This window comes from Cryptomeria japonica, chromosome 7, assembly GCF_030272615.1.
Source record: "Cryptomeria japonica chromosome 7, Sugi_1.0, whole genome shotgun sequence".
Taxonomy (NCBI): domain Eukaryota; kingdom Viridiplantae; phylum Streptophyta; class Pinopsida; order Cupressales; family Cupressaceae; genus Cryptomeria; species Cryptomeria japonica.
Window position 1 is genome coordinate 847,940,147 of NC_081411.1, and position 18,116 is coordinate 847,958,262.

Consider the following 18,116-nt stretch of genomic DNA (forward strand, 5'->3'; position numbering starts at 1 on the left):
ATTGACTAGAAACGAGACATGACATTAACCAAATTAGGCAAGCAACTCATATCAAGGAGCTTGAATTACATTTCAACGACAAGCATATCAAGCCTATTATGACAAAGAGGTGTAACACAACAAAGGCCCCACTTTCTATGGTTCACATTGACTCAACTATCTAAATGGTATATACAAAAATACGACGTATTTACCCTTTAACAGAAAATACATCATGCTTTCAATCCTCATGCTCAAGGGAAAGTGAGTTCGTTCATTAAATGTATAATTAATTATATAATAATTATAATTAAGTCTTTGAAAATAACAAAAAGTTTTTTAATTCAATTGTATTATTTTTGTCAACATGTTTCAGATCACATTTAATGATCCATCAATCATAATGGTTCACTCCTCATCTTGATAATAAATCAAAATGATCCAAATTGTATTGATGCAAAAAAAACCTATACAATTGAATTACTATTGTTTTTGCTCGGTTATACAATAGAATTACTATTACTAAATAGTAATTTATATATTAATATGTATGATAGTTCACATGAATTTTCTCCAGTCCATTGATAAAATAATTTTGAGATTCAATTGTGTTTATTTTTCATTCAAAATTCTTTATCATACAGTGTTTCATCCAGTCTATGTAATATTGGTAAGATAATTTCAAGATTAAATTGCGTTTATCATTCAGTGTTTCGTCTTAGAAAGAAGACTGCGATCAGAAATGTTGAATAGAAACACAATCGAATCTAAAAACCATCCTGTATGTGTGTATATATAATTGAAATTTTTTAGTTTTGATGTAAAACCAAAATTTTAAATGGATAGATTTACCAAACACAGAAAACAACACTTATTTTGTATGGAAGTTTTCACACAAGAATTCTTAAACTTCCAAGAATTCTTAAGAGTTAAGAGAATAGAGCATGCATGGCAAGGAAAGAACATTTCAGTCTTTTAACAATATTTATAACATTAGACATTTAATTTCTCCCTGCATGACCACTGTGGAGTCGGTGTCGCCCAGACCCCTGCAGATTCTGCAAGGCTATTGCAGGATTTAAAAACATTTGATGTTACTAACATGTATACATTGAACTTTGTTATGTTTATCTTGCTACGTTGCGCTCTTCTCTGCTCTAATTATTTTCAGTGGTTGTTTTATTTTTAGATTTCAAAAGGTAGTGAACTATGCCGGGTACAATGCATATTTATATAAAATATTATGTCAGTTATGTGGAATTTTGTGAGCATGCTCACAACATTATAATCCACTCTTTCCTGTCATTGTAGCTACATCTTTTCGCTTGACTAGTAAAAGTTCCACCCATTTTTCCTTCAAGGCAATCATTTCCCATATATTAGGAAGTCTATCATCACCAGATTCCTAGAACTGGAATAACCCATATTACAGACATTGAATAAACAAGTAATAACAAAACAAATTGTTAGGGTCGTGGGAGAGTGCATCTTGGCCTGTGACTCATGATATGTGCCAGCTGTGTGAGAGTACATGGTTCCTTGCACGGATGACCATGAAACAAAGAGAATGCTGGTCAAGACACGGACAAAACATTAGCTCACAGACGCATCATGAGAATTACAACTGGTGATTATCGTTGCAATCACAAGAATAAGGAGCATTTCCACTAAACAATTTATTATAAAAGAGGAGCCAAGGAATAGAAAGTGTGTCTGGATAATAAAGGTGTACAATTTCTGTTTAGTCAGTAGGATGGATAGTAAAGGTATACAAATTCTGATTAGTCTCTCATCCTGTCCAGTAATTTGACAAATCGAATAAGTGATATAACACTCTTACTCAAATGTAAATTATTGGTAACATCCTTCCATACACATTGAAATGTAACTCAGATAATTCTAAATGATAAAAACAACATTAACCAAATTCACAAATATCACTCATAAGGTTTGCTCCAAAACCATGATTCTCCACATTCATTTGCATTGTTTCTGAAAACCCCCTCAATCTTGCCTCCATTGTTTAGCATCGGTAGGAAGATCACACCTATAATAAAATATAGCACGAGAATTCTAGATGCGGAAACATCAATATAGCTTGAGAAATCTAGCGCTGGGCCATCAGTATAAATAACAAACATGCTTTCCTCAAGCATGAAGCCAAAAACTGTGCGTTGTGAGTCAACCAAGAACCGCCAAATTTGTCATTCCGGCACAAAATAACTACCCTTTCAGCATTCCAGTCAACAAGAACAACCCATTGGGCAGTTCAACTCAAATGGCAAAATCTGGCGCTTATTCATTAAATGCTGATCAATGTGGCTTCTGTCGCCACAACATATTTAGCATTTTTTACACTTTCAACTATTCTATAACTTTACAAATCAAGAAAGCAAGAGCCAACAGAAACAAATCACGAACTGCAGTTCAATTTGCAAAAGAGATACAAGTCAGCATACGACTGGCCATTTCTGTAGTTATTCACATTTTAACTGTAACATTAGATACGTGCCATATCTTATAGTTGGTAGGAAACATCAATCATCATTTGTGCCCAGTTCATCAAATGCAGATTTTAATTTAGGAATAATCTTGTCTAACATAAGTCTGAAACCAACTGAACTGTTGTTCTGAGAAACTTGGTCAGACTTCAACGGTACTTCTGAGAGAGATCCAACCTCAGCTCCCTTCATAAAGGCATCGCATGCACAAAGAATGGAATGACCACGTCTACGAAAGTGATCTTTAATAAAGTTTTCAAAATGCTGCAGATACAGAAAAAGTTTAATAAACATCAACAGCACTCTCCAAGTGCAAAAAACCGTTTTAATTCTTATACAAGAAGTCTTACCTGTGGAGGTCTGTGGAGAAGATATAACATTAGCTTGCACGTCAATAAAAATGAATTCTCATTGTAAGCAAGAGAATTTTTTTCTCCTTCAGCTGTGCCAACTTGCTTATCATATCCTGCCTCATTGAAGTACGGTCTTGCATTCAATACAAGACCCTGAAGTGAAACAAGGACTTGTAGAATGCTTGAAGATGTCGGATCCCAGACTTCATTTCCTCTGCCAGTCCATGTGTTAAGAAGACTTAAGCAGACTTTTCCAGTTTCATATAAATTGGGATTCAATCTCAACCCACGAGAATGGTAGTACACTGCCTGGAAAATTTAGAGCTATGAATTATACAAAACTCAACACAAAATAAACTTAAATACTTCCAATTAGAAATCTAGACCCACTTCTGAAATGTTAAAAATTACTTACTGGTGGTGCTTGAGGGTATTCAGACGGAAGATAAATATCAAAGAAAAAAAGACCATCTTGATAAGGAGTTCCACTAGCTCCAACAATCACAGCCCTAAGTAAATCTATTCGATCCTCATAGACTCGAACATAAATGCTCTCTGATCAACCATAAAATTGAGTTCGTTGATTCAGCTCAAATAGTTTAGTCTGCTAAAGGAAAAATGAATCAACGCTTACCAGGTAAATTTTTTTCAAGAAGACTCCACTCTTGCTGAACTTTCTTCGACCACTTTCTATCATTGCAATTCTGTCAGAGTATATGAAAAGATAAATTTTATTAGTATAGTAAATTTACTTTCACATTCATTTCAACCAGAAAAAACAAGACAATCACATTAAACTGCAGATCGCACACAAAATACCTGGGCAGTTTCATTGAAAAAGTAGTGGTCTGCAGGGTCCTGAACACTGTCAAAGTGTTTAAACAAGTTCTGGCCATCATTAATAGAAATAGGTAAGCTGTGCATTTCTTGTAAATTTTGTTTAATATCAATAGGTATGCTCCTTGTCAAATCATCTTCAGTAGAGACTTTCGTTTGATCGTGGCCATCTTGTGTGCCTTCCACATTGTTGTGGTCACCACACTCTGAGTCCATTTTATCACCTAAGTCTGAAGTTGCTGGCAAAGAAGTCAAACCATCTTTAATGTGTATGGAATCACCACCAGGTTCCAGATGACAATTCAAATCTCTTGTAAGTTGGTCTCCTTCAATGCCACTAGCCTCTGTCCTGTCAGTGTTCTTTGCAATTCCATGTTTCTGCATAGCTTGCTCTTGAGAACTTGGATCCAATGTGTCTGATGAATTCTTAGAACCTCGGAATCCAAGAAAACCAGTGGCAAGCCTGGCAACAAATCCAAAAGCTCGCAATATTGATGTGTTGGTATCACTACTTTTGTGCAAGTTTTCATTTGAAGCATGTGCAGCATCTGTAGCCTGGTCCATTGCAGGTTCTACATTTTGCTCCAACTGATTGAAAAATGCAGAGAACTATAGTTATAAAAAACTTACTCAAAAAGGGCATCCTATAAACCAAGTATCACAGAACCTTATTTTAAGAATTTATCATACCTGCTGCTCATCGGCATCAAATGTAGCCATCATATTATCATCAACAGTTTCCCAGCTTGCAGCATCATCATTATCATCCTCATCAAAACTACTTTGAGTTGACTCCATATCATCATCCCTGCCAACTACAAAAATTGCTTGTGGTCCAACCTACAAAATACAAGAAAGTAATTAAACAAATAAAAATCAGACACCCATATGTATATCTTTAAAACAAAATGCCCATATGTAAATTATGCTTGTTATATAGAGGAACTCCACATGAAGCACTTAGTAATACAATTTTGAAATCTACCGGAGCTTAAAAGCATTGCTTCTCTTTTTCCCTCAAAGTCATCTATTTCCCCATTGATTTGCAGCCTACCATTCATAACAACTCTCCTTTCCAAGTTATCCTCAAGTCCACCAAGGGAGAAGACACGTGGAACAAGAAATTTTGGTAAAGACATAAAAGTGGAGAAGCTAATGTGGGATGTCTAATAGGGATTTGTAGCAAGGAGCGGTAAGTATGGAAGAGACGAGATGTCCAACTCAGATATAAGATTTCATGTTGAGAAAATGGAGAATGTCAAAAGGTTCTTGAAGATGGAAGATATCAGGCCTTCAATGCATAAAGATGGAGGAAATCAAATTAGGACACCCTACTATGATGGTCCAGGACATCCAACCAGGTTCATATAGGGCTTTTCCTGCAAAAATAATGACAGATGTACAACTATGATATCCTGATATAAGCACAACATATGTCAAGCTGGGACATACTATCGTAAAGATGATGGATGGCCAGTTTTATGACTGATAAAGAGATTATCAATATCGTTAATTATCAATAAAGTTTGATCGGTTCAGTGTTGAGAAACAAACTCACTCTCGAACACATAGTTCCTTCAATCAAAAAGATTTCTAGCATCTTCTTAATAAGAACAACCTAGCGGTCATCTTAGTTTCTATTTTGCATATCATTTGGATGAAGTTTAAGTGACTAATGGCTTTTCTTCACCAGTCTGTGGCAACATTAAATAGAAAGAAAGTGTCCCAATTCTTTATCTACAGAAAAAAATTAAAATTTAATACTTTGCAAATTGACAGTTGGAGAACTGGTAATCCCACTTAAAGTTAGAATTCTCTACCATTTACACATTTCGTGAAAAATGTTTTGGCCTAAAATATGACGGCAAAAATAGAATAAAGTCAACCACAAAACCCATAAAAATTTCACAACAAATCATTAGACACTACTCATTGCGACAGTATGAAGCAAATCTCAGAAGAGATATTAAAAAAGGATTTAACTTCATAATAGATACAAGAAAAACAAGAGGGCACTTACCTTTGTAACTGTTCCATCTGCCCACATCACTTCAATTTCCCCATCTCTAACACCTATAATATTCCCAATCCACGAGAAATCCATATCTTCAACCTTTGCATCAACTTTAGCCTTGCGACGCCTTCTTGAAGCCCCTTGCTGCAAAGAAGCATCCATACTTTTGGTATCACTTACACATTTCGTCTGAAAGTCAATTTCTTTATCATCACCAATGTGATCCTCAAAATCAAAACCAAGATCAGTCTTTTGTCGCTTTTTCAAACTTCTTTGCTCTGAGGATGGATCTGATTTAACACACTCCCCACATTTTAATTCAATCTGACAATCTTTATCAATCTTTGCCTCAATTTCACATTCTTTTTCATCAACTGACATTTTAACAGCATCAGACACCTGTGATACCTCTTCTATAGGGGGAAGCCGTATCACAATGTCCCCAATAAAATAATTGTAATCTGGGTGCTCAACTAGGTCATAAACACTCACTATCTCTTCATTGTCAAACTCTCGAGGATCCTCTGGTCGTGACACAGTTTTCTGCCACCTCACTAGGGCAGTACGTTCTTTTGAATCCACAGTTTTTACAACTCCTACGCGCCTAGTTTGAGAATCTTCTCCATCCTCATCGGAACCCTTCTCTAGCACATACTGCTCAGGCCAGAAATCATGCTCACCAAGATTATCAACAGCAAACAAGACCTTTGAATCAACTCCAAATGACTTTGTGCCATCTTGCCAAAGTACATCAACCTTTGTCTTTGTGTTCACAATAAGCAGTGCTGATTCAAGAACATCATCTTTCTTAGGAAGTTTTTTATCACGTTTCACTCTGCGCTTACGATATTTCTTGCGGTGTGAAACCCAGTTTTCATGTGTCATGATTTTTGATCCAAGGCCAGTAGGAAAACAGGAATCCTGTGCAGGTACGGTGCCATTCTGTACTGATCCTGAAGTAGTAGGGGAAGATGAATCAAAAGAAGGCAACATGTCACAGTCTGCAGTTAGTTCTGTGTCTTTATCTGGTAAGGCATCTTGCTTGACAGGGAAAGTTATGCCTAATTTCCTTCCAGATGTTGGGAGGAAACACCAATCAGCTAGTTGCCAATTAGCATATGAAAAACAAGACAAAAGCTTTAAATGTTTAGGGTCTTGCATATCTGCAGGGACATTTGTTGAACTCATAGTAGATGCAGGATTCGCTGCAGCAATCCAGTAAACATATACTGAACCCGCCTCAACATTACTGACTGTACCCTCCATACGAGATGCCTTCCATGTACCTCGGAGCCATCTAGCACTTTTGAAAACAACTGAAGAAGTACCCCGTACACGCTGACCTGGATAATAAGGAAAGTTTGTATCTTCAAAAACATTCTTAGAAACTGACATAAGGCGCTCAGGGTCTGCCCTCATTACTTTACACTTTGAACCATCATCAAACAAAACTGTGACATTATCTACAACCTCAACAACCCGGCCCAGCCAAGAATCACGAAGTACATAATCTTCTTCTGTGAAAGCTCTTATCCGTTTCAGCTTCCTGCTAGGGACATCTGTTTTGATTTCTCCAGACGGCATCTTCAAGTCAACAAAAAGGTCAATGCTGACTACTGTACCTGTCTGTCCTTTTGGATCTGAAATAGATGCAACAATGTCACCATGCATAAAGCTCCTATCAACTACAACAAGATCTTCAAGTTTCTCAGTTGTCTCAACAAGATTTGACCAAACTACCCGAGCATGATCCCCTGAAACAGATTCCGCATCATCTTCTTCTTCATTATCAGAATCTGAGGAGTCTGAATCACCTGCAACTCTAGTTACCATTCCAAACACACCCTCTTCTGATCTACTTTGGACTACATCTGATCTGTAAACACTTGCAATAAGAGGCTTCTTTCCAACTTTTAGAGGAGAATGTTCTGTTTCACCTGTACTTATAGATACATTGTTTCCAACGGAAAGACCCTTTGGGTCCGAGTCACCATCAGAACTGACCACACAGCTCTCGCCATGAGAACCTGTGGAGCTAATTAAACCTTTCTCCTCTAAGCGGGCAGAATGCTCTAATTCTGTTGAGGCAACATTTGCATTATCACAAATGTCTCCCATTAAGGTTGCAACTTGCAAATGTCTTTACAAGTGTAGACTTTAACAAAATCTCCACCTGCAAAAGGAAGACAGAGTAGAAAGTGTCAAATAAAATATTAATGAAGGGAGGAAATAATAGCAATAGATATATTTAAGATATCTAAGATATCTATCTAAAAGAAGACAGTAGATATTAGTCTAAAGATGCTTATTTAAGCATAAATATCTTAAATACATCTATCTAGAAGATGCCCATAGATATCTATGCTAGTTTCAATAGTTCTGAATATTATTTTATTTACTAACAGTCCATTATATTGAATAAGAGATATAGTAATTCTTAGAAAAGGCTTTATTTTTATTTGAGCTATTTTTTTCATTTTTGAAAATCTATACAACAAGAAGACAAATTATTTACTGTAGATGTATGATTTCCACGGTCCATTATATAGAATAAGAGATTTAGTAATTCTTAGAAAAGGGAAGCCAAAATCAGAAGAATATACATCAGATATATTTCAATGAAAAATAAATTCTCTCTTTTATTTTGAAGAGTTATTTTATTTTTTTACATAAATATTAAATTTTCTTATCTATATAAAGTATAAACTACTACAAACACACATAGACAGAAAAAAGACAGACAGCTATTTTAATTATTTAAAAAGTTCTTTTAATTTACTTTAAAACTATTTTATTGACTAGTCACTACATAGACACATAAATTTTAACTTTTATTTAAGAATTATTTTATTTTATCTACATTGTTTACTTTCTTTTTATTTGAGCATTATTTGTTTTACTTTTGTTTTGAAAAGAATAATGTGTATTTTATATATATATGTAACTTAGTTTCTACTTTTGGAAAAATCATTAATCATTATCCAGTAGACTTTTGTTTTGTTTATACTTTGAAAAGTATATTAAATATTTTAACATTATGTATGACAATTAATAGTTTCATTTGTGGGCATTAATATATCTATATTTTTTTCTATTAAGAATCTGTTCATAAGGCCTGCCAGGTTACCCTGCCAAAAAACCCGAACAGTAGCAAAATCAAAATATTACATAGATCTATTTATAGGCAGCGAGTGTAAACAGGATATAAGATCACTTTAAAACAACAAAATGTGACCCTCGGTCAACAGCTGATCAAGAGCACTAGGGTATATTTTAAAAATTTGATGTATTTAAATTTAAGAAATAAATGTCAACTCTAAATAATTTTGTGAACACGGTCACACCATAACATTTCCCCCTTCTGCCACTATAGATTACGTTGATGTATAGAGAAGCCATGAATAAGGACTAAGCATCAAAAAACTATGTTAATCCCATATGTTACAGTAAAATTCAATGAAAGCAATATAAGCTTCAAACCTCATAGTATTATACATGGCTGAAAGTCTCATCTGACAACAATTTTATTCAAAAGACCAAAAGCACAATAAATCAATGGATCTACTGATGTAGGAACTGCCCTGCTTAATTTTCTGCCTAGAAAAGGAATGCATTATGCTTGTGAAATTGGAAATGGAGTAAAGAGTGACCATGTAATTTCCAGCTCCATGCACAGTCTATCCGAGGAATTAAACTGCTCCAAGCGATTTCTCGGATCTAAGAATAATATTTTTTTTAAAGCAGATTGTTTGCAGTGTATCAATTTGTCAATCCTCTGGATCATACTGTGTAGGCATTTGAAGGTCCAACCAGCAACATTTCAGGCCTCTCTACTGTATCATCATCAGAAACAGTTTGAAGCCAATGGTTGACCAAGAAAAAGAGAGTATTTCATAATAATCCACTGACAACAAGATAGGAAGTCGAAGTCAACTTAGCATAAAGCAAAAGATGGGTCTCACATCTTGCATATATATACAAGCAACAATTGCAAGTCATTCATACTATTCATCAAGGTGAAATACCTCTCTGCTCTATGCGAACTTCTTCAGTCATATGTGCGAATTATCTCAGCTAGTAGGTGCAAAGTTATCCAGAAAAGGTGTGAGATTATCCTTCTAAGGGTGTGAACTGTGTGTGCACTTGGAGCACAAATCTCATCTTCCAAAGGTGCGAACTGTGTATGCACTTGGAGCAGCCCAGGTGTGAAGAAGTGCAGATGGATGTGCACTTGATGCACACCTTGGTGCGGGCTGGTGCAATGCAAATCAGTGCACAGAGAGTGCAGTGCAGGCAAGTGCAGATGCAAGGATGAAGGGAAGATCGGTGCGCACTTGGTGCGCAACTTGGTGCAGACTTAAGGTGCGACTAAAGTGCAGATTTGGTGCAGACCTAAAATGCACCAAAAGTGCAGATCTGGTGCGGATAAAAGTGCAAATCTAAGACTATCTTGTGTGCAGACCTAGCCATCAAAGGAGCATAAAACAGAATGTTGTTTGATCATCTTCATCAGCCCTAAGAGATAAGTGTTGTACTCATAATGTTACATCTAATTTATAATCAGATCTGAGGATCACTTCATGCTGGGTTTTTCCTCCAAGAGGAAGGTTTCCCAAGGTAACTTGTGGTATGTGTCTATGTTGTTTCATGCATTCAACTTCTACTGTGTTTGTTTAAATGTTCATTATTAATCATTTAACCTACAGGTTAATATAAGCTGGAAATTAACATTATCAAAGATACAATTCTGATTTTTGTTCTTACTGTTAATCTGAGATTTTAAAACTCAACACAAATGAGAAAGACAAATGAAATGTTTTTCTTCAGTGACCCATTTTTGGGGTATCTTCCAATGCAACTCTACTATTTTTGCATATTGTAAATGGTTAAATCAACTTATAATTATTTATGTAGCAATGATGTGTCTATATTGCTTTTGAAGTAATGAAAATCTCCTCTAGTAACTTAGAAAATTGTGTTAAATATAAGTGTTTTTTTCTATGAATGTCGTATCCAACTGTATCCATATTGGGGGTCTTAAAAAATGGATGTATCCGTATCCAATATCGTATCCGTATTTGTATCCATATCCATGCCCATGCAACTTTGGAATTATGTCTTGTTAAAAGAATAAACTAGGCACAATTTAATGAGGATATGCTTTAAATTTCATCACCATATTTCAGACCTAATTTTATTTTTTAATATTTTAACCAATTTAATGGATGTAGTTAATGTTACTAGCATGGATGCAGATAATATTAATGGCATGTGATGGCAATTTTGTTTGAGAATAAATTCGATGAAACAGAGAACTGCTTCATTGGTTTAAGAATTGAACTTCCCTCTCCAAGACAGAAGCTCAAATGTTCATTTGAGCAACCAACCATAGATTATACAATTCATAGCCAGAATGCTTTCTAAAGCACTTTTGTCAACAAAACTAGACTCACCGCAAAAGAATGGTATATTTTATGAGTTGTATTTATTATACTTATGAGAGCTTATTCACTGAAAAACTCATATTCAACTGACAACTCAATTACACATGTATAACTCAGTCTAGTAATCACAGGGATCCCTCACTTTTGATTTGCATGCTACCAACTAGATGATTCTGAATCCTATAAATGTTGATAATAAATTTCATCTGGAAAGAAACCAGCTATGTTGTTCCAAAGCACCCTGATCTATAATGTATTAACGAATATGCTAAAAATATAAACTACATTTAATCACACTCCACTTTGTCATGGAGAGTCATGTCTCATGCAAGAGACGCATCCATCCACAAAGATCTTTGGATCTATAAATTTAGTAAGCGTGCAAATTTATTCAAGCTCTCCAATTTCAACAATTGGTATCATAGCCTGATTGTTGCAAAAGAAATTGTGTAAGGAAGAATGGTAGTTACAAACCATTGAGAGTGGAGCAAAATAAAAAGCAAGATATGTCAAGTCGTGTAAGCTATAAAAGATTTATTCACAAGAGAAAGGAGTATGTAGGTCTTAAAATAACCAAGCATTGTATGGTATTGATTCATTTTCATGAACTTGAAAGGCATTTACATGGTCCAACTAAAAATATCTGATAGTATTTGAACCTCTTTAAGGTAGATTAATAGTTGTAAGGTGGACATTATTACGAGAATTTGAAGTGCATTCCAACAAGCCAAGCACCATTCTTTATCAACCAAGCCCAAACCATGAAACACAAAAGAAGAGCACGGCTTGTAGAAAAGTCACATGAATATATCTATTGTCATATATCAATGGAGCGAATGTGGTCCCATCTAACTTGTGTGTGCACTATGTATATTCTATTGTAATTTTTGCCTTTTGAGGAGTAAGGATAGTGAGGGCAATCCGTGTTATAAAGGAGACAAGATAAGGAATTCAATCGTTTCCACACTTCTGCGCTACATCAATTGTTGCCAACATGAAAGATTTGTGTACCTACAATCATGAAGAAAGGTAGACAGATTGATTAAATAGTGATGAAAGAAAATGAAAATTTGATGTGTAAAAAGGATATTTTGGAAGAATTGGTAAAATTTAAAAAGAAAAATGAAGAATTAAAAGAAAATATGAAGTGGTCTGACAACCAATCTAAAATACTTACAAAGGAAAATAGTTCTAACAAAATGAAAGAAGAATGTAGTTTGTTTGATCAATTACTTGAGGTGTACCTAAAGAAGAATGCGTGGTTAAGGTGTAAGCCTACACCATATAACATCTGATGTAATCCAAATGATCTGTATTATTCAATTGATGAATCATTTGATATATGTGATACAGCTAAAGATAAAGAGTGTAAAGTTGGGGACAACAATATATTTGAATCTACGAATCTTGCTAGCTGTGATGATAATAACAAAGGATGTTTTGCCAAAAATATTGGCTTTATAATTATGAAAAAATGGGTTATAATGGAAAAAGTTTGAGAAAGTTTGGGCGAGGAATTAAAGAGCCCATACCAAGTGTCGGGCTACAGAATGAAGGATCTTGATATAATAGAAGTGAAAAAAATACAAATGATGTGATGGGTAATATAATTAGAAACAAATCAATTCAAGAAATGTATTGGTTTCAATGTTCTCATTATAACAAGAAAAGACAAAAAAGGAAACATGTTGAGATATCCATCCTTGCACTATTTGTGGATTATAGGATCGTTCTTAAAAATTGTGTTGGAATAGACAATAGAAGAAACAACCTATGAAATATAGGCTACAAATGAATTGTGGATGGATTAGCATATCTAGTTGGCAAAAGGTCAGAAATGTGATCAAAATGTTGTAAAAGCATAAATATTCTCATGTCAAATGAAATAGCAATCAAGCAAGTTTTGAACGTTTGAGTTGGGTGATTAATGATCATTTGTTATGACTCAAAGGAAATAAATGTCTTACTATATGTTATTAGTGAGTCAAACATATTAATATCAGGTACCATTTCATCAAGAGAGCTAGAGAACAGCGGACAAATCTACTAAGAGTTTTGTGGATCAAAAGATTAGTTGGTAGACATATTCACAAAGGAGAAATTTCCTATGTAACTCGAGGGCACATGGGCTGAAATGTCCCCCCGCCATCCCCAAATTCTGCCGAATTTCAGAAACATCTCAAACACATCTAGGAAAAAAATAGTAAACACTAGCCGTCCCATACAGCCCAGCCACTTTTTGTTTCATTAAAAAGAAAAAACACAAAAGTGATAAAAAATAAATCTCTATTCTTGCTTGTTAAAGCTTGCCACATTTAGTCAAAAGTGGCCATTGAAATTGAATATGGACCAGCACATTGTAATCTTGTTCATATAGCTTGCTTGTCCTCTTAACTAGCTTTTGTCCAGGACATTCAATCTTCTATCTTCTTAATCTTATTCCAGAAATATTTACCCATATCGTCATTTTTGGTTTCCACATCCCACGTGTTCTCATGAATGCAGTCATGGAAATAGCAAAGGCACTAGCTTAAAAACTTGGTTTCCCCTAGAGATAAAGTCATATACAGCCATGACGTATTTGCATAGAGTTAGAACCTATGTTTGCTGCATTCTGATCTTGATTTACAGTGAAAACCATGGGGAAAGGATGTAATCAGAAGGGGCATGCTATCTATTCCATCTTACACTTTCGACATCAATGCCTTCATCCCATAGCCTCTTGGTTAAAAGATCACATATCGCTTGCCTAGTCTTTCTTTCCTTCCTAGTACATAGCCAACTATTATACAAACAGTTGCAAGAAAAGTACCATACATGGGTAGCTGCTGATCACTGGGACTGATAAATGTATGGAGTAATGAGAATTCCTTTCAAGTGCCCCTCGATCACCAATTATTCATTCCTAATTGAAAATTCGGGTCTGCATTTCTTCCATACAGTGCTGTTGGGCACAATTTTACTTGGTATTAAATGATCCATTAAATTAAGAGGTGTGATGACAAAATTTTAATGCACAGCTTTAAATGCTAAGTAGTTTACTGAACCCAAACCCATATATATATATATGATGATTTCCTTATCAATGCTATCATTAATCATATGAATGATCTCTATCTCTTTCTCTATCTTTCCTATTTTTAATAGTTGTCCCCTAAAAATGGCCTCCCCCCTCACTGTCAATGAAATGCGTCCCCTCATCCCCTGTCACCCCCATCCCAAAAACTTGGAGTAGCATACAAAACTTCAACATCTAAGAAAGAATTTGGGATGCTGAAGCAACTGATGGTAAAAATTAAGGGTTTGTTGGAATAAACTATCATTTTCTGTACTAATCATTAAATAATTGACACCATAATTAAACCAAAAAGATAAACACATTAAATTGTTTGTAAGCCTAAACTTACAAGAGAGGATCACATTTAATAATCCTATTAAGTTATAATAATTTGAAAAGACGATTTGAACTTTTAGTCTTTTTGGTATAGAGCTTTCAATATTAACCATTCATCATTGACCCAAGCTCAACCTTGAGGAGCAATTAAGGATTGAAAAGTGTAAAGAATCATTGTCAAAAATAAGAAACAATTACATGTAGTACATATTCAAAAAAAACAACCTGTTGGCTACACCTCGTTTTTTTACAATTTGGATATTTTAGTCAGCCTTGTCTGTATTTATTGTATCACATTTTTCTTCTTTCTTAACACCACAAAATTTCATTATAGCATCAAAGACATGTAAGGGCAGATATTCAAACTTTTGACCAAGGGCCACTTGAATTCAATCCATGTCGAGGCATGAGATTTGCAGTTGTCGCATTTATATATGTTGAATAGGTTGTAGCATTTATTGCAGAGAGCTTTGCTACATCTAAATTGTTGTAGTGTTAATTGTAAAGATTGTTGATAAATCTAAGAAGTTGTAGCATTGATCACATAGACCATTGTTGAATCTTAAAAGTTGTAGCATTGAACGCATAGATCATTGTTGAATCTAGAAAGTTGTAGCATAGATCATAAAGATCGTGGCTGAATCTAAAAAGTTGTAGCGTTGATAACAGATATCACTGCTAAATCTCTGTGAAGGTTTTGATTGCAAAGATCCATGCAAATGACTTCACCTCTTTTATTGATAAAACTATTAAGGGCATCTTGTTACGGATAATGATGAACAAAGGTAATCAAGGGTGTTCAAAACAAGGATTAAATTTTATACTTTCAAGAAGGGGTTGGTGTTAAGTATTCTTCATTTCTACATGGGTAGGTAATAAACCTATTTATAGGTGGCCAATATTATCTATTTAAGTTGTGTGATAAAATAATGTTTGTAGAAGAGCGTTAAAAATATATACTATATTTAATCACACTCCAAAACATCTGTCATGGAGAGGCATGTCTCATGCAAGAGACACATCTATCCACACATGTTATCTCTTTAAAAATCTTTGAATCTATAAGTTTAGACTGGTCGTGTGCAAATCCATTCAAGCTCTCCAATTTCAACAGAATAATGGGCAGGCTCCATGCTGGGGAGATGCCACCATCCCTGTCCTGTCCCTGAAGGAGGAAACCTTATCCATCAAGTGTTAATCAACCATACCTTCCAATTTTCTAACACATAAAACAAGTCTCATGTTGAACTCCCATTTCACTTTACTCATTCTATTGAATTTCATCAGATCAATGTGAACTTCCACCCACTCCTATTGAAACTGCTTCTGACAGAATCATTCAGACAGTTCCAAACTGACCTGCTGATCCAATTCATAGACACATGCAATTCCATCTCCAAAGGATATCCCCTCTATAAGTGTGTAGATATATGTATTTATGTTATTAATATATGTCTATAATATACATATTTAGATATATATTTGAATTTATCAGTGTTCCACGGAAACGTGTTTCCCCAGGCCCAAGTCTCCCCGTCCCCGAAACCCATCCCCCAAACTTTTTCCCTTTGTCCCCCGTCCCTGAAGCCCGTCTCCCCGTCCCCAGGGCCGTGGAACACTGGAATTTATGTTTATGCGGCACGAGAGAATATCTTATGATATTAAAAAACAGCGCAAGACTTGGATGATTCTGATGGACTAGTAACATTCAGTCATGCCAAGGTGCTTAATATCCAGTAAGGAAAAGCAATCAAAAAGTTTAAAAGAATTTTGATAAATCTAATAATGTTTAAATGTTTTAGGCTTCCCCCAGTGGCTAAGAGTTCGATTAGATTTTTCTTTGAGCACTGGGCAAGAATCTTTAACATTATTTCATTTGACACCTTTATTAAATATTCAAGGCTTTCACTGGTAGTTACAATTTTGATTTCATGTTTCTGGGAAAACTGTGAGAATATTTAAAATATTTTATAGGATTCCATGACTAAATGTTTGAGGCTTCTGACAGTGATTATTATCAAGATTATGTGCTTCCAGGATCGCTGAGTGAGAATCTACAGCATATTTCATAAGATAGGCTGATTAAATCCATAAGAATTGGTGTTTCAAATTTTAACTAAGAGCTTCTTAGATCACTGTGATGGAATCTTTAAACTATTTCATACGATACCCTATTAAATTTCTGAGGCTTCCACTAGTGGTTAAAATTTTGATTATGTGATTTTGGAGTCACTGTATGGAAATCTTAAACATATTTCATATTTAAAAGTATGAAGCTTGCATCAGTGATTAAAATTTCAATTGCGTGCTTCTGAAATCACTCCGTGAAAATCTTAAACATAATTCATCGAATACCCTGATTGGGGAGTTCCAAATCAGAGAAAACATCATGGGAAAAAAATTTGCACTTCTTGCAGGGAAAATATTTAACCACTTATTTTTCACCTTAAAAAATTCACCAGCTATTGAGATGGCATTTCTTATATTTTATATCAAATAATATTTATGAAAATGAACAAATTACATTCGTGATAAATACAGCACAAGCTTCAACAAAAACACTCCATAAGATTCTACAACTGCGAGTGGCAGCCACCGATGCAAACTACTGTGTTTAGTTGACATTATAAACTCCTACGCTTTCTATAACATTTAATCCATTCAAACAATATGTATCTAATCATATGCCAGATACTAACCCTAAATTTCAAATCACTACTCAACAAAGATTAAGAAAAAGAAAACATACAACCGCCTGTAGAACAATAGGGATATCAAAATCTATTTCCACACTGATCGTTTCTCCACCAGCAAAGAAGAAACAAATAACGGGGCATAATGCTTTGCGACCTCATAATAACAGTTCAAAACAATTCCAGGGGTTTCGGCTTTAAAATAGATCTGAAAAGTGAGACGTATCGACTCACCTTAGTCAGAGGGAGGTCTGGTGTTCGAATCTTGCCTTAACAATTGAGAGATCCCGTGCTCGAATCTCGCCTCCGTAATAGGGAGGTTGCAGAATCGAATCCGACCACGCTGATAGGTAAGGTTTTCCTCTTTTCTTGTGTAGGGAAATGAAATAAATGGATCCACTGGAAATTTTGTTTTTATATCTATTATTTTATTTTTAAAACACAGCTTAGGAGGCGGATCGACCTGCACTTCATAACGGATAAACACATTATATTTCAAATTGAGCAATAGTCCTGGGCGTATACACACATGAAAAAATGTATGTATATATATCAACGTATATACAGTGTATATGTGTATAACAAGACGACTTGTATTATGTTCTTTTTTCTATTCTTTTATTTGCGTACGCTTCCGTTGAATTTAATTGCAAGTTAAGCAGAATTTCTTAATAATATTTTTGAATACTTGCGAGCTGTGTGGGACCCGCCTCTAAATTTAGAGGTCCTGGAGGGGGACCATTTTTAACCATCTGTTTGTTAATTCTATTTTTTAATAATGATAAAAACAATTAAACATTTGAATGAAGTAACTAAGGGAAAAATCAAGGCAACTAAGCACTAATTCTTCATATTAATGTCACAAAGAACCATAGGTATGGACAAACAAGCAAAAATTGTA

At 34.9% G+C, this 18,116-nt stretch overlaps 1 protein-coding gene across 2 annotated transcripts; it reads right to left on the reverse strand.

Moving 5' to 3' along the window:
* Positions 1-1,850: 1,850 nt before the first annotated feature.
* On the reverse strand, positions 1,851-17,700 carry LOC131074848 (probable ubiquitin-conjugating enzyme E2 23). 2 transcript variants are annotated; one of them, XM_058011570.2, is made up of 8 exons: positions 17,450-17,700; positions 5,691-7,857; positions 4,361-4,510; positions 3,653-4,258; positions 3,468-3,537; positions 3,249-3,388; positions 2,831-3,142; positions 1,851-2,744 (listed from the first exon to the last, which is right to left on the reverse strand). In XM_058011570.2, exons 2-8 carry the CDS (start codon positions 7,800-7,802, stop codon positions 2,517-2,519), a joined length of 3,618 nt encoding a protein of 1,205 aa, XP_057867553.2. In that variant the 5' UTR covers positions 7,803-7,857; positions 17,450-17,700; the 3' UTR covers positions 1,851-2,516. The 2 variants fall into 2 exon arrangements, with proteins under 2 accessions (XP_057867553.2, XP_057867554.2); XM_058011571.2 differs by lacking the exon at positions 17,450-17,700 and adding an exon at positions 17,272-17,379.
* Between the last annotated feature and the right edge of the window lie 416 nt (positions 17,701-18,116).

Excerpts from the sequence above, each read along its gene's own strand:
- LOC131074848 (XM_058011570.2), bottom strand. The coding sequence starts at position 7,802 with ATGGGAGACATTTGTGATAATGCAAATGTTGCCTCAACAGAATTAGAG. Across the intron at positions 4,259-4,360 it reads TTGATGCCGATGAGCAGCAG|TTGGAGCAAAATGTAGAACC; the intron begins GTATGATAAATT and ends TTTTTCAATCAG. Across the intron at positions 2,745-2,830 it reads TTCTCCACAGACCTCCACAG|CATTTTGAAAACTTTATTAA; the intron begins GTAAGACTTCTT and ends CTGTATCTGCAG.